At 31.9% G+C, this 16,663-nt stretch overlaps 1 protein-coding gene across 2 annotated transcripts; it reads left to right on the top strand.

The window, feature by feature from the left end:
- The first annotated feature begins 4,538 nt into the window (after nt 1-4,538).
- Nucleotides 4,539-15,811, top strand: LOC123224104 (urea-proton symporter DUR3-like). Of its 2 annotated transcripts, XM_044647636.1 has the most exons (10): nt 4,539-4,918; nt 5,265-5,372; nt 5,454-5,549; nt 5,637-5,719; nt 5,799-6,019; nt 6,137-6,399; nt 6,516-6,754; nt 6,855-7,504; nt 7,599-7,623; nt 15,499-15,811. In XM_044647636.1, exons 1-10 carry the CDS (start codon nt 4,739-4,741, stop codon nt 15,752-15,754), a joined length of 2,121 nt encoding a protein of 706 aa, XP_044503571.1. In that variant the 5' UTR covers nt 4,539-4,738; the 3' UTR covers nt 15,755-15,811. The 2 variants fall into 2 exon arrangements, with proteins under 2 accessions (XP_044503571.1, XP_044503570.1); XM_044647635.1 differs by lacking the exon at nt 15,499-15,811 and having other exon boundaries at nt 4,545-4,918; nt 7,599-8,093.
- The last annotated feature ends 852 nt before the right edge of the window (nt 15,812-16,663 follow it).

Here is a 16,663-nt window from a genome sequence, read left to right as displayed (position 1 = left end):
TAAAGTTATACATATAGTTTTATTAATAATATAATGTCATTATATGATCGAATAATTTTGAATTAAAAATAAAACAATAATCAATAACGTGATAATATATTATTATTTATACCTAAATTTATACTCATTATTTATGCAGATAATACACCTCTAATTACAATCACAAAAATATGAAAAAAAACAAGAAAAAAAAAAAAACCCTAAACCCTAAGTTTACTTGGTGTTAAAAACATAATTAGAGAGACGAAAAAAAACATGAAACTAAAACAAAAAAATAAATTTATATTTTACTACTTTGCAAGAGTGAATTCCGATACCATAACTCTAACCTTCTAGCTTTAGAAATTGAGGAGAAAGATTCTAAGAGCAGAGAAGAGAATAAGAAAACTCAAAGGAAAATAAAATTTTGAGTTAAGAAATAAACAGGACATTATTTATTTATATCATCCAGATTGGAAAATCAAATCAGTCCTCTTCTTAATCCCTCCTTGCCTGACTTAATTAATTTTTATTTTTGTTTTCAACTTTCCTGATTAACTTGAAATTCTGTTTGATTTTCCAAATTGGATGATATAAATGTGTGTTGAAATCAAACAACTGATACTCCATTTCAAAAAGAATTTCAATTTTTTTAAATTTATCAGTTTAATTATTTAGTTAACAACATTTATGTTTTCTAAATTTTTTTAAATAAATTTTAAAGCAATTAACAATCATTTTAAACTTTAACTTTCCCTATATAATTATAAATCTAATTATTATATCTAAGTATTTACATGTCTAATCTAATCAATTGTAGAGGTTTCCAATTAAAAAAAAAAAAAAATCTTTTTAGACCATTACGTGTTTTTTTTCTAAATTTGTGTGATTTTTGAATTAAAATAATAATAATCTCTAAACTTATTATAATTAATAATCTAGTTAAGTTAAGATTATTGGCTTAAAGCAGCCAAATGATTGGTTTGAATGATCTGAAATGCAATGTTAGACAGGCCATTCACAATAAATTGTATAATTAGACTTACCCATTAAGTCAAGGCGAAAATCCAGAAAAAACAGGCAAATTTACCTAATTTGATAGTGCGCTTACGGTCACGGAGCCGTCTTTCTTATTATTAATACGAAGAAAATCTATTTAAATTAAGTTAATAACCCAGTTAATGAATATGAGAACATGAAAAAATGAAATGAAAATTATATATATATATATATATATGGTGAATGATTAAAAAAATGTTTCTAAAAATATATTAATAAAAATCAGATTCAAAAAAAATATAAAATATATATATACATAGATTTAATACAATATATCATTAAATATACATTTCTAAAAATATTTCAACACTTTTTAAGAAACATTTGGTTAAAATCAACATAATATTTCAAATTAAATTATTTAACTGTTTATTAAACCTAAAGTAACGTCATATATAATAGATTTTCAAATAATAGTATTAATTCTCTCAAATACAATAAATAGTCAATATTCAATTATAGTTTTTCAAATACATAAAATAGCTAATTAAATATCACAATACCCAAAAGTTAGCAAATTTGGTGAAACACTAAAACTTCCACGAAGAAAATTTGAGTTCAAGTTTTTATCAGACTTGTGAAACCTCACTTATCTAATATAGTAATTGTGATTTCGATCATTATGTTTTAGGTATTATCAATCAAGTTCAAAATTTATCATTACGGGATTATTTCAATATAAATTTGACAAAATAGTAAGTAATAGGTTTCTTACCTTGATCAGATCACTTATGTGAATTGTCCCTTTAAAAAAAAAAAAATTAAAAAAAATATGAGTTTGAAAGAAAAATAAATACAACTTTTCAATGTTTGGGTTGAGTTTTATATATTTTATTTAAATAACGGTATTTTGTGTTTTGTAAAATAGCATCGTTTTATCCTTTGTTAGTAACATATAGTACAAACATTCAATATGATCAAGCTTAATAAGATAAGCATATAAAATACACATTTTATACATTTTAGTTTTAAAAATATGACTGAATGTATTATAAATGGTAATATATAGTAAACACGTATAATACGTGTTTAAAATGCAATTTGTTAAAACTTAAAAAAAATAAATATGGGTTAGGAAAAAAAAATTAAAACTAAAGGATACAAGATTAGGATGTTAACCACTGTAAAACTAGGAATAATTTTGAATTAGGGTTGTAAAACTAAATAAATATTATTAATTAAATATTTATAATTTAAAATATTATAAGGCAATCTGAATAAGAATTTGAATCTTATTAGGATTTTTAAATTTTTGAAAAAAATAATATACACACATTAAAAATAGAATTAAACAAAATTAGAACCATCTAGAATAGAAATGAATATTTTATTTAACATTCTTTGGTGAAGTTTGCGGGTGTCACACTATTTTATGACTTATCAGGCTAATAGAGACATTCTTCTCATCCTTTATGTCATAGGCTAATTGTCACACATTTATTACACTTTGTTAAAACTCTCGTTAAATCAATCTCTTATCTTCAACATTGCTCGAAAATGATGAAAAGATAATGATAAAATAAGAGTAACGAATGCACACTCACAAACATGGAAGGCCAAAAAATAAAAAAATACAATGAAAAATTATAGTTATGCTAAAAAAATGATAGTATTGCTTGATTGATTTGGTTATACTAAGTGTCCTTTATATAGATACAAAAAGAACCTAATAACTAAATATACAATAAATGATGCCTCCCAATACACAATCACCTTAGGCTTTTATGAGTATCTCTCAATACTCAACTATCTCAACCTCAATTAGTTGGAATATTCTAGAAATAAGCTAAAAACTCAATCTCTTGCAATAGTTGAAAGTAGGCTTGACATAACTAAACTAATATACTCTTATTAGAGATTGAGTTAAACATACCTAAACTGATGTTGCATTCATATTGAGACTGGACTAGATGCTTAATTACGTTACATTGTGCTATGATGATGTCTTGCCATGCTTGCACCCATTGACTCACTACGTTTAATGAGCCATTGGGGAAGTCAGAGCTCTCAAATTCCAAATCACAAACCTAAGCCTGTGGCCAAGGTTTGGGATGTTTCTGAGACATTCACAAATGTTGTTAAGAAACTGCAAGGACCAAATAGAGATATAATCAACCTCGATAACTTTTCCACAGTGTTATGACTCATTTTCAAAGCTTTAGGTATATAAAAATGATAAAAAATGTAAAATTTGAAGGTAAAATTTTTTTTATTGAATACTAATTTGCAAGTGTAACAATTTGTCAATCCTGGTTGCTATTGATTGTTATTATCCGATACCTCTTGGTGTCTACATATTGGTACTGGCTAAATAATTCCTAGGGCTGAGAATAATGCAAGGTCTCTTCACACTCATGTCCTATCAAGATTTATCATGGAAAGATTTAGAACACGGCTTAGAATTTATTAGGTTATTCTTTTATGGATTTTGAGTAGGTTGGCTCATAATATATATATATATATATATTATGGTTAGTTCGTGGTCTTGTCTTTCCAAGATCCACCAAATGATGGGTCTTGAGAGAGTTCAAGTGTTGGTTTTTTTATTTTTATTCATGAAAAAATTGACTAACCATACTCATCTTATCATCACCAGGGCCGAATTAGGAACTAAATTTCAAAACCAAACCTACCGGGCCTAGCTTTTCATTCACCATTTTCTTCTCTGTACAAAAGCTCTTTCACATTTCTTTCTGAATGTCCCAATAGAAAGAAAACAAAAATGAATAAAAATGGATATTCCTTTTCCAGCCTAACAATTGACTGGCCAAATGACCATGTCCCACCCAAACTATGCTGAACATTCAAGTTTCCCTAGTTAATTTTAAAAATCTCATTTATCTACCCATAGCCGTTTAAATCTATTAATTTTAAAGGTAAAATCATCATTCTATATTTAATATTAAAAATAAACTTATATATGATTTCATTTTTCTCCCTAAATTTAAAAAACTAATTTTTTTCCTTAAATCAAGTTTAAAAAAATCATATTGCCCCCTTCTGGGAAGATGAGTCGTCTTATCTCTCAGCGTCAGATGGATTAGGTGGAGTTGAGGTGGGCCGTTGAGGAAAGAGAAACCATCGAGAGGGACAGACAGTTGGTGATAGGGTCAGAGAAATTGAACATGTTTTGAAATTAAACCCTATGGGAGAAATGTGATCTTTTGAAACTTAGTTTAGAGAAAAAATGTTAGGTTTTAAACTTTTAGGAGAGAGAATGAGATTAAATTTTTAAGGATTATGATTCTATTAAATTTCATCGATTATGAGTAGATAAATAATACTTTCAAAATTAATAAAAAAAACTTTGAAGTTTCAGTATAGTTTAGGTGGGAAATTGTCCTTTGGCCCAATTGACTTGGGAAACATTAAAGTCAAAATAATACGCCATCCCAGGACCAATCGGAGTTGGAGCCTCAATTCTTGTGCACCTGTCAAATCAAAGGACCAAAATTACAAGAACAGGTTTCAATCTGGACAAAATACTACGTTAAAATAAAGGGTAATCATGTGTCATCCAAGAGATTCGTCTCTGGCCAAAGAGATAATCAGCCAGCCATAGAGTTATAATTCTTAATTTGTAATTGCTAAAACAGGAAGATTTAGCTTCTGTATGTCCGTATAGTGGTTTGGATTTTGTTACAGAAAGAGACGGTGGTGACTGAGTGACCACCGAAGAGAGCTCAGAAGAAATTGGAAGATGGGTTCACAGTGTCCACCTTTTAGTTTCTCGGGAAAATATTACCATGTTTCTGAAGATGGAGAAGGATGTGTGAGACAGAGCAGTTTCTTCCAGGGAAAAACTGTGTTGAATCAGGGCGTTGGCTACTCTGTTATTCTGGGTTTTGGCGCCTTCTTTGCGGTCTTCACCTCCTTCCTGGTATGTCAGTTAATTTCTTTCTTTTTTCTAAATTGTTTTTTCTCTTCAATATTGTTCCAGTAGCCCGTTTAGTGTGGTGGGTTTAGCTTGAAGGGGTCACTGTTTAACCATCCTATCATTTTTACTATTCACTGCAAAATTGTATGAACTGAGCGGAAAAACATCCTATGAAAATTTTGGCCAGCACTCTCTAGGGAGACTTCCTGCCTAGAAATGTGATGTTTTACATTACAAATCAAGCATGTTCTATTACAGGACTAAATTTTAGTAACTGTGGCATTAACATCTTCATTTTTAGCACCAGTTTATGTTGTTTGTTAAATGTTTCAAACTCTGGAACTATCAGGTTTGGCTGGAGAAGCGATATGTTGGGTCTCGCCACACATCTGAATGGTTTAACACTGCAGGCAGGAATGTTAAAACTGGGCTAATTGCCAGTGTGATTGTATCCCAGGCAAAGTTTTTCATCCTGCAACTGCCTTATGTACATTTGGATAGATTTTAAATTCATCTTAATGGTGGACTTATTTTGCAGTGGACTTGGGCTGCCACAATTTTGCAAAGTTCCAATGTTGCTTGGCAGTATGGAGTGAGTGGACCCTTCTGGTATGCAAGTGGAGCCACCATCCAGGCATGTTTCAAACTATTCCCTCTTACTTTAAAAAATGTTTACATCGAAGATTTGGGTACTTAAATTGTTCTGTATGCTAATCAACAGGTACTTTTGTTTGGTATAATGGCCATAGAGATTAAAAGAAAGGCTCCCCATGCCCATACTGTTTGTGAAATTGTCAAAGCCCGGTATGTTATACACTGTATAAAAGTAAATTATTTTGATAAATATACACGTGCAATATTGAAATCTTATTCTTTAACTCAGTTGGGGAACTGCTGCACATTTCGTTTTTCTTGCTTTCTGCTTCTTGACAAATATCATAGTGACGGCTATGTTGCTCCTTGGTGGTTCGGCTGTTGTTAATGCTCTTACTGGAGTAAACATTTATGCTGCTAGCTTTCTGATACCACTTGGAGTCATTGTCTACACTCTAGCAGGAGGACTTAAAGCGACCTTCTTGGCAAGCTATATTCACTCTGTTATTGGTATTCTCAAATTTCTTTCGAACTCTTCCTTTCTGTGTACATGTTAGCTATACAACATTTCATCTATGATAACTTCTTTGAGTTTCAGAGTTAATTTTGTTGCGTGATTGGTTTCAGTGCATGTTGTATTAGTCATATTTGTGTACCTAGTTTACACAGCAAGCAGTGAGCTTGGCAGTCCTAGTGTGGTATACAACCGTCTAGTGGAGGTAGCAAGCAAGTCAAGAATATGTAAAGAGCCATTTTCCCACGATGGGCAATCCTGTGGCCCTGTTAATGGTAATTACAAGGGGTCTTACTTAACAATGTTGAGTTCTGGAGGGCTTGTGTTTGGAATCATAAATATTGTTGGCAACTTTGGCACTGTTTTTGTTGATAATGTAAGCTTCAGCACCATTCTATGGTGTTCTGTAACCACTTCCAGCTCTTCCATACAGAAAATAAAAACCATATTATCGATTATGTTTGTCTAAAATCTTGAAATGAAAATGTATAGGGATATTGGGTGAGTGCTATTGCTGCAAGGCCTTCATCAACACACAAGGGATACTTGTTGGGTGGACTAGTGTGGTTTGCAGTGCCATTCTCTTTGGCAACATCACTTGGTCTGGGAGCTCTTGCACTTGATTTACCACTAACAGCAAGTGAGGCAGGCCACGGACTTGTTCCTCCTGCTACTGCTACTGCTTTGATGGGAAAAGCTGGATCAATTCTCCTTCTTACTATGCTTTTCATGTAAGTTAAAACTTTAATTTAGCTAGCTTGAAACTGGAACTACGTGGCAATTGTTGAATCTTTTTTGAACTTTGATTTTATTTCATTTATTAACAAACAGGGCAGTGACATCTGCTGGCTCCTCTGAGCTAATTGCAGTTTCCTCATTATGCACATATGATATCTACCGTACATACATAAATCCGGAAGCAAGTGGAAAAAAGATTCTCAAAGTTTCAAGGGCTATTGTATTAGGCTTTGGTTGTTTCATGGGATTGTTAGCGGTAATTTTGAACAAAGCCGGAGTTTCATTGGGTTGGATGTATCTCGCCATGGGAGTGCTAATCGGTTCAGCCGTTCTCCCAATAGCTTTTATGCTTCTATGGAGGAAGGCGAATGCAATCGGAGCCATTGTTGGAACAATCAGTGGTTGTGTTCTTGGCATTGTAACTTGGTTATCAGTCACAGCCATTGAATATGGCAGAATAAACCTTGACACTACTGGTAGAAATGCCCCAATGCTTGCTGGAAACCTTGTTTCCATACTCACTGGAGGAGCTGTTCATGCTGTGTGTAGTTTTTTGTGGCCTCAAAATTATGACTGGGATACCACAAAGCAGATCACAGTGGTTGAAAAAGAAAAGAGTGAGCTACCAGAAGAAGAGTTCAATGAGGGAAAACTAATAAAAGCAAAATTATGGATAGTGAAGTGGGGTGTTGGTTTCACTATTGTGATTGTCATATTGTGGCCTATTCTCTCTCTTCCAGCAGGCAAATTTCAACTTCATTAGCAATCTGGATTTAAGCCTAACAAATCTCTTTGAATTGAACTGTTTTTTTAATTTTTACTCCTCTCTCAATGCAGGGAAATTCAGTTTGGGATACTTCACATTCTGGGCTGCTGTGGCCATAGCCTGGGGCACAATTGGATCAGCAGTGATTATAGCTTTACCACTGATTGAAAGCTGGGAAACCATCCAAAGTGTTTGCCTTGGCATGTTCACAAATGATAGGCTAATGGAAAAAGTTGAAGAAATGAATCTCAAACTTGACACCATCATGCTAGCAGTCCCTGAAGCGGAGAAAATTTACTTGCTTCAAAAAGAGAAGGCAAAAAACAAAGATTCAACACAAAAACAAGCTTAATGAGCCTCTGCATTGCATTCCATCATTCAACATCTCAACAAATAATATCATACCAAGCATTTGGGTGCACATGATTTCAACTGTGTAAAATTTAGCTTCCCCAGCATAAACTTAAATTGTAATGTCAGATTTATTGAGGGCTTTGATAATAAATTTGCTGAGTACGATTTATTAAGAGCTTTGATGATAAATTTGCTGAGTACTTTTATTTGTATCCATAGTCTGTCTTCATAGGATATGTTAGTTAATTAAAACAACATTTTCTAAGTTAAACTAATGACCCAGTTCTCTATTAATCCTTAAATTCCTAGTGTTCATTGTCTGTGGAAGCTCTGTAGATTTCCTGGAACTGATGACAAAACAAAGATTTTGTGTCTCGACATGGCGAAACATCCATATTGTTACCAAATCTTCTTCAGCTGTAAGCTTATTTTTCTGCAGAAACTGTGTCCATCCAGAGGTGAGAACATAAACTTTGCAACACCAAAGTTTAAAAATCATGGGGTATTGCTTCCCCTTCATATCATATGTGGTTACAGGTATTCCTGCCTCAAGATTCTCATCTTTATTCAACATCCAAATTAGACCTTCTTGGACATCGTGCTTATTCAATAACAATCGGCTTTGCTCGGGTCTCAAATCGGTTCTTGTTAGAAGCTTTTCAAAGGGCTTGCTGCAAACACACTTCTGAATAAGCCCTCTCAAGCTCGGCACCTGAGGAATGGCAGGGGGTCTATAATCGCGTGACTCATTTGAGTTGGTAATTTCTTTCTTGGATTTAATCATATTATTCAAAGCAAGTGCTGTTTCATTGTCCAGTTTTTGGCTGTTCATACGAACAAGAGTAAGAGCAGCTTTCCACTCATTCTCCATGGTTTGTTTCCTATACAAAAGCCATAACAACAATACTTAATTACAACAATAAAACATAATTAGAGACGGAAACAAAAAACATGAAACTAAAACAAAATATAAATTTATATTTTACTACTTTGCAAGAGTGAACTTGGAGACAGTACCACTAACCTTCTAGCTTTAGAAATTGAGGAGAAAAGTTCGAAGAGCAGATAAGAGAAGAACACTCAGAGCTAAACTGAATTTTGAGTTAAGAAATAAAAGGGACATTATTTATAGAGCAATTCTATATGTACGTGCTTTTTTATTTATAAATATATATAAATATAATATTATTTCATTCATAATTTATAATATTTAATTATTTAATAATATATATCAATTTATATATACAAAATAACTACATAAAATTTTATCTTAATTAATGTCATCCAACTCTGTCCTTTTCATAAACTTTTCTTTTTTTCCTTTGTCCTTTTCGAAAATTCTCCATTTTCTTTGTCCTTTTCGAAACTCTCCTTTCTCTGACACTTAATTCATTTTTGTTTTTGTTTTCGAATTTCCTCAACTTGACATTCTGTTTGACTTTATAATTTGGATGATATAAATAACTTGATTTTCCAAATTGGATGATACAGATGTGTGTTGAGCAGAGAACACAACAAGTGTTAAAATAATTGGATGATATAGAGGCGTGTTGAGTTTAAAATGATAAAATATAGTAAACATGTATAATATATATATAAATTTATTAAATAGGATTAATAACCTAAGTAACCCAAAAATTACAATAATGTTTCAACGGACAAAAACTTTAATTTGCTTGAAAGAATATCCCTTCAACTCTTCAACCTAACTAGTTCTTCGTAGAACAAACTCGTTTCTTTTCTTGTTTTTTTTGCTATAATTTTTATGCAATATACATGTTTGAAACAACTAAGATGCATATAATACGTGTAACGACGAATTTAATAGAATAATTTCTTTATCACTTGAAATTGTTGTTTTTAGCTTGGAACGGCTCCGTTCTAGAGTCTCTGTTCTTGTGTAATGGAATGCCCTTTCCATCATTATATAAATATCAGGATGTTTCTCAGTTGAAGAATGACTTTGACTCATATTAAATGGTATATACAACTCAAAACATATTTGTGGAAAGACCCCATATCAACATTTTGAGCTTCATGGAAGATTTCAACTCTCTTCAAAGGTTGACGGGGAGAAAGAAGTGAACTTGCCCCACTTTGCTGCAAAATAGATCCCAGAGTTTACACTGAAGAAGCTGCACAACACCACAAGCAACTTCAGCATCCTGTCTTGAATTATGCTTGTCATCAAATTCATTGTGGTGTATTATCTGACGCCATCTCTTTTTGAAGATTAATCCTAACATATTTAAAAAGTTCAGTAAAATATATTCGTATTTTTTTAAATGGGTGGATTAACGAAATTTTTATATTCTAAATTGATAATTATATAATGGATTCAGATATTGTAAGTTCATTCTTTTTACTTTAATTTTTTCTCCCTGTCAATTGTTTTTTTTTTTTTTTTTGGTTGAATTAATTATGAATTATATAGATATATTTAAGGTTATATATACGTATAATCACAAATTAAAATTATGAAAAACCCATAAACTGATCATTAGCATAAATATATATTTAAAATCATATCAATTATTTCAATAAGGATAGTTTAGCATATAATTTTCTAAATTAAACCAGCAACTCAAATGAATAATCTAACCTAGTAATACAAAAATCCTCTAAAAATAAACTCTAACTAATGACATCTGAAAATCTTGTAAAATAAACTCTTAACTTATGAAATCTTTGAACTTTTTAGTTCCTAATGAAGAGGAAGGATATAGTGATAACAAAGCAAAGATTTCTAGTATAAAGATGGCGAAATATTCAAATTGTTACAAACTCTTTAACTTGAAGGTGATTTTCTCGCACAAAGTCTACCCATCCATGGGCAAGAACATAACTTCTGATAGGGTGGAGTTTGAAAACCATGGGGTACTTGTTCTTATTCTTTCCTTTTTTTTAACCTGAACCTCCGATGTATTTGTTGAATAGGTAAATTTGAGAATTGGAGCATTAATAATTTGATTACTAAATGTGTGGCTAAAGAAGAGAAGTTAAAGTTAGAAAAAGTAGAAACTGTCAACTTGGTTAGTTCATCAAAAGGTCACCACAAAGGGAAATGGCATAACAAGAAACACAAGGCACATGCTCCTAAGAACACTAGAAATTTTACAAAGAGGGATACTGATTAGCCTCATATGAAAATAGGGTTTAAAGATAAGAGCTTTTTCTACAAGAAGAAAAGTTATATAAGGGCCAACTGTTAATAACTCAAGGTTTGGTTAGATAAGAAGAATAAGGAGCAAGGTAATGCTCTAGGTTTTGTTTGTTGTAAGTCTAATCTTATTAATGTTCCTAGAGATAGTTGGTGGCTCAATAGTGATGTTTCTATTTATGTGACTTTTAACTTACAAGGACTAATCAATAGTTGAGATACAGTTAAGTCATTTTTAGATACTGGTTATGAATTTTGTTTGAGGAATTACTTTTATATTCCCTCCTTTAGGAGGAAGTTAATTTATGTTTCTTTGTTTGACAAAATGAGATACAAACTTATTTTAGCAAATGAAAAAGTGGATTTGTGATTTAATTAAAACATTATTGGATGTCGTGTTCTATCTGATAATTCATACAGATTATGTTTGGCTCCTAATTGTGTTTAGTGTTCTCTAAATACAAAAAATGTTGGTGTTAAAAAACCTTTTATTAGAAAGAGATCCTATTTATTTTGGCACAAAAGGTAAGGACATATTTTTTAAGAGAGAATTGATAGGCTTATCAAATAGGAAGGTCTACCTCTTTTAGATTTTTAAAATCTAGGGACCTATGTTAATTGTATAAGAGGTAAACTAACTAAGACTAAGAAACATGGATCAACTAGAGTCAAAATCTATTAGTGATTATTAATATAAATAAAAGTAGCCCTACTTAACTATCTTATGTGGTAATAGATTTTATCACCTCCATTGATTATTATTCTATATATGGTTATGTTCTTTTGATTAAAGAGAAATCTAATACTCTTGAGAATTTTAAGATCTTTAGAACTGAATCAGAAAAGCAAATTAGGAAAGTCAACAAAGTTGGAGATCTGATTAGGTTGAGAGTATTATGATAGATATGATGACTCAAGACAACAATGGGGACCTTTTGTCAACTATTTGCAAGATTATGGGTTTGCTTTTCAATAGACCATGTCTGGGACTCTTGAACATAATGATGTAGTTGAGAAATGTAATTGCACACTCAAGGATAAGATAAGAAGCATAATGTGCATATTTAATTGGCCAAAATATTTGTAAGGTGAAACAATTATGACTACATTGTATATTCTCAATAGGGCTCTTCAAAATCAGTGTACTCTTTTTTAACTCTGGACAAGGAAGAAACCTAACTTATAACATGTTTGTGTTTAGGAGTGTCCAACTAAAGTAAAGGTGTATGACCCTAACGAGAATAAATTGGATCCTAAGATTGTTCTAGGATATATCATAGGTTATTTCAAGCATTCCAAAGGATATAGATCTTGTTTTCCTTCTCATAATACTAGAATGGTTGAATCCATGATAGTAAAGTCTCTTGAACTATATGCAGTAAAAGGTAGTAGCACTCTATCCTTGAAGAAATATGAATCAGGTTCATCTAGTACTGCTCCTTCCTCTGATAGGTATGGTGGTATTTTACCAAATCCTATCATAAAGTCTAGACAACAGGTTTTTGAAACTCATGCAAAACCTAAGATTGTTCAAAATGAGGCTACTATTAAAATTACTTTATAGATCCCACCTTAGATCAACCACCAATGACTAAAGTTTATTATTAATGAACCAATAGTTGAGATTCCTATTAGAAGATCAACCAAATAGAGGCGTTGAGCTATCTATAATGATTATTATGTCTATCTTGGTGAGATAAATTATGACATAGGTCAGACAATAGATCTTGTGAACTGTAAGAAAGTTATTTCAAGCCCACAATATGATGAAAGGTTCAAAGCCATGAAGGAAGAAATGTAGTTAATGGATGAAAATGGAGTGTGAGATCTTGCACAGTCACCTATTAGTGTCAATTGCATAGGTCGTAAATGGATTTTCTAGACCAAGAAAACTCTAAGGGCAAAATTGACAAGATTAAGGCAAGATCAGTTACTAAAGGCTTTGCTCAAAAAGAAGGCATAGATTTCAATGAAACCTTCTTGGATGTTTCCAATAAGGATTAGAATTATAATGGCTTTGGTGGCTCATTATGATACTTTATAACAATTGGACATGCTCCCACAACAACAATCTGACATGCTCCCACACATTAGGATGTTAACCGCTCTAAAACAATGAATAATTTCGAATTAGGGTTATAAAACTGAATAAATATTATTGATTAAATGTTGTATAATTTAAAATATTACTGGACAATCTTAATAGGAATCTGAATCCTATGAGGATTCTAAATCCTAAGAAATAAGAAAAATAATATACACACATTAAGATTAGAATAAAACAAAATTAGAATCATCCAAAATAGGAATGAACATTTTATTTAATATTCTTTAGTCAAGTTAAGAGGTGTCACACCATTTTGCAACTTATTAGGCTAATAGAGACATTCTTCTCATCCTTTATGTCAAAGGTTGATTGTATCATGTACACATATTTGCCACACTTAGTTAAAACTCTTGTTAAATCAGTCTCTTGTCTTGAACGTTGCTCGAAAACAATGAAAAGATAATGACAAAATAAGAGTGATGAATGCACACTCAAAAACAAAATGAAGGCCAAACAAAAAAAAAAAACAATGAGAGATTATAGTTGTGCTAAAAAAATGATTGTATTGTTTGATTGATTTGGTTGTACAAAGTGTCCTCTATATAGGTACAAAAAGAACCTAAAAACTAAATATACAATAAATGATGCCTCTCAATACACAACTACCTCAGGCTTTTATGGGTATCTCTCAATACTCAAATATTCTAACCTCTATTTGTTGGCACATTCTAGAATAAGCTAAAAACCCAATCTCTTGCAATAGTTGAAAGTAAGCTTGACACAACCAAACTGATGTACTCTTATTAGAGATTGAGCTAGACACACCTAAACTGATGTTGCATTCTTATTGAGACTGGGCTAGATATTTGATTACGCTGCATTGTGCTATGATGATGCCTTTCCATGCTCACACTTGTTGATTCATGATGTTTAATAAGCCATTAGGGAAGTCGAAGCTCTCAAATTCCAAATTGCAGACCCAAGCCTATATGGCCAAGGTTTGGGATGTTTTTGAGACATTCACAGATGTTGCTGAGAAATTGCAAAGACCGAATAGAGATATAATCAACCTGATAACTTCGCAGTAGTGTTATGACTCATTTTCAAAGCTTTAGATATATAAAAATGGTAGAAAATGTAAATTTTGAAGGCAAAGATTTTTTTATTGAGTATTAATTTGCAAGTGTAGTAATTTATACTGAACAAATCGTAAAGAAGAAACAAGAAAGAAGGTTCACAAGCCAACTATTAAAAGTTCATATGTCAATAGTTAAAAGTCTTTGATGGACATGCTCCAATATTTCATGGATCAGTCGACAAAAATGTTTTTTTTATTTTTTTGATACAACAAAAATGTTTATAAAATTATGGAAAATATTAAAATTATATATTATTTATTGGATTAATAAAGTGCTTGGAGTTTTCTTTTTACTTGTCTGGAATTGACATTATAGCTTACAAGTTGATAGGGAGAAGCAACTACTCACTGCAATCATTACTTTATAAGTTAAAAGGTCAATCATGGTTGCTATTCATTGCTACTATCCGATACCTTTGGGTGTCTACATATTGGTACTAGCTAGATAATTCCTAGGGTCGAGAACAATGCAAGGTCTCTATTAGTGTATGTCATAGGAATTATTTGTGTTGTTAGTTTTGAAGGTATTTTAATCTTGTATGTACATTTATATAAATTATTAATAAAAGAAGTAGTCTTTTTGTTCATATACATAAGTTGTTTTATTTATTTGCAATAATATAAAGTATGTATGTGAATTGTCTGGATTATTCACTTAATATATTTACTAAGTCGTCGAATTGTTCCTTACGAATGTGATATAAATTGGACAATTATATTATATGGTAGGCATATTGTATACCTCTATTGAATGTCATGAAATGACAATAGTGCGAGTGATGATAATGGTCATGTCATTACGGTATTGGTATGGATTAACAGTTAGAGAATCATTTTTCGAACATGACCAAATAACGATAAGTCACATGGTTATTAAATCATAGTCAATGACTTATTGTAAGATTGCACTAGTGTACAAAGTAATCTTTTAACCTGAAATGTCATGGTCAGATCCGATACGAATAGATTGATCATGTGGTATATATATACAGGGTTAACCACATCTCGTAAGACAAGTCATGCTGGTCATGTATTATTTGTATATGAAGAAAAATGATGGTCAAGATGGGATTTGTTGACTCGAAAAGTACTGGGTTTTGAACATCCAATGATTCGATCTAGATTTGAGTTATGAAACAAACATTGATAAATATTTAAAATCAAATCTTTGGTGAATAGTATAATGCAAGTCATATGAAGGATGTTCATTATAACATGTTCCGAATATTTAAATCGATGATTATAGCTTGGGGCACAATTGGGATACTTCAGATTCTGGGCTGCGGTGGCCATAGCCTGGGGCACAATTGGATCAGCAGTGATTATAGCTTTACCACTAATTGAAAGCTGGGAAACCATCCAAAGTGTTTGCCTCGGCATGTTCACAAATGATAGGCTAATGGAAAAAGTTGAAGAAATGAATCTCAAACTTGACACCATCATGCTAGCAGTTCCTGAAGCCGAGAAAATTTACTTGCTTCAGAGAGAGAAGGCAAAAAACAAAGATTCAACACAAAAACAAGCTTAATGAGCCTCTGCATTGCATCATTCAACATCTCAACAAATAACAACATATCAAGCATTTGGGTGCATATGATTTCAACTGTATAAAATATAGCTTCCTTATCATAAACTTAAATTGTAATGTCAGATTTATTAAGAGCTAATAAATTTGCTGAGTACTTTTATTTGTATCCATAATCTGTCTTCATTGGATATATTAGTTAATTAAAACAACATTTTCTAGGTTAAACTAATGACCCAGCTCTCAATTAATCCTTAACCTTCCAGTGTTCATTGGCTGTGGAAGCCGTGTAGATTTCCTGGAACTGATGACGAAGCAAAGTTTTTGTGTCTCAACATGGCGAAACATCCATATTATTACCAAATCTTCTTCAGCTGTAAGCTTATTTTTCTGCAGAAACTCTATCCATCCAGAGGTAAGAACATAAACTTTGCAACACCAAAGTTTAAAAATCATGGGGTATTGCTTCCCCTTCATATCATATGTGGTTACAGGTATTCCTGCCTCAAGATTCTCATCTTTATTCAACATCCAAATTAGACATTCTTGGACATCATTTTTGTTCAATGACAATCGGCTTTGATCAGGTCTCAAATCGGTTCTTGTTAGAAGCTTTTCAAAAGGCTTGCTGCAAACACACTTTTGAATAAGCCCTCTCAAGCTTGGCGCCTGAGGAATGGCTAGGGGTATATAATCGTGTGACTCATTTGAGTTGGCAATTTCTTTCCTGGATTTAATCAAATTATTCAAAGAAAGTGCTGTTTCGTTGTCCAGTTTCTGGGAGTTCATACGAAGAAGAGTAAGAGCAGCTTTCCACTCATTCTCCATGGTTTGTTTCCTGTACAAAAGCCATAACAACAATACTTAATTACACTAATAAAATTATACGCACAAACAATAAATACAAATTTA

The sequence above is a fragment of the Mangifera indica genome, chromosome 8, assembly GCF_011075055.1.
Source record: "Mangifera indica cultivar Alphonso chromosome 8, CATAS_Mindica_2.1, whole genome shotgun sequence".
NCBI classification, from domain to species: Eukaryota; Viridiplantae; Streptophyta; class Magnoliopsida; order Sapindales; family Anacardiaceae; genus Mangifera; species Mangifera indica.
This window is presented reverse-complemented; position numbering and strand designations above follow the sequence as displayed.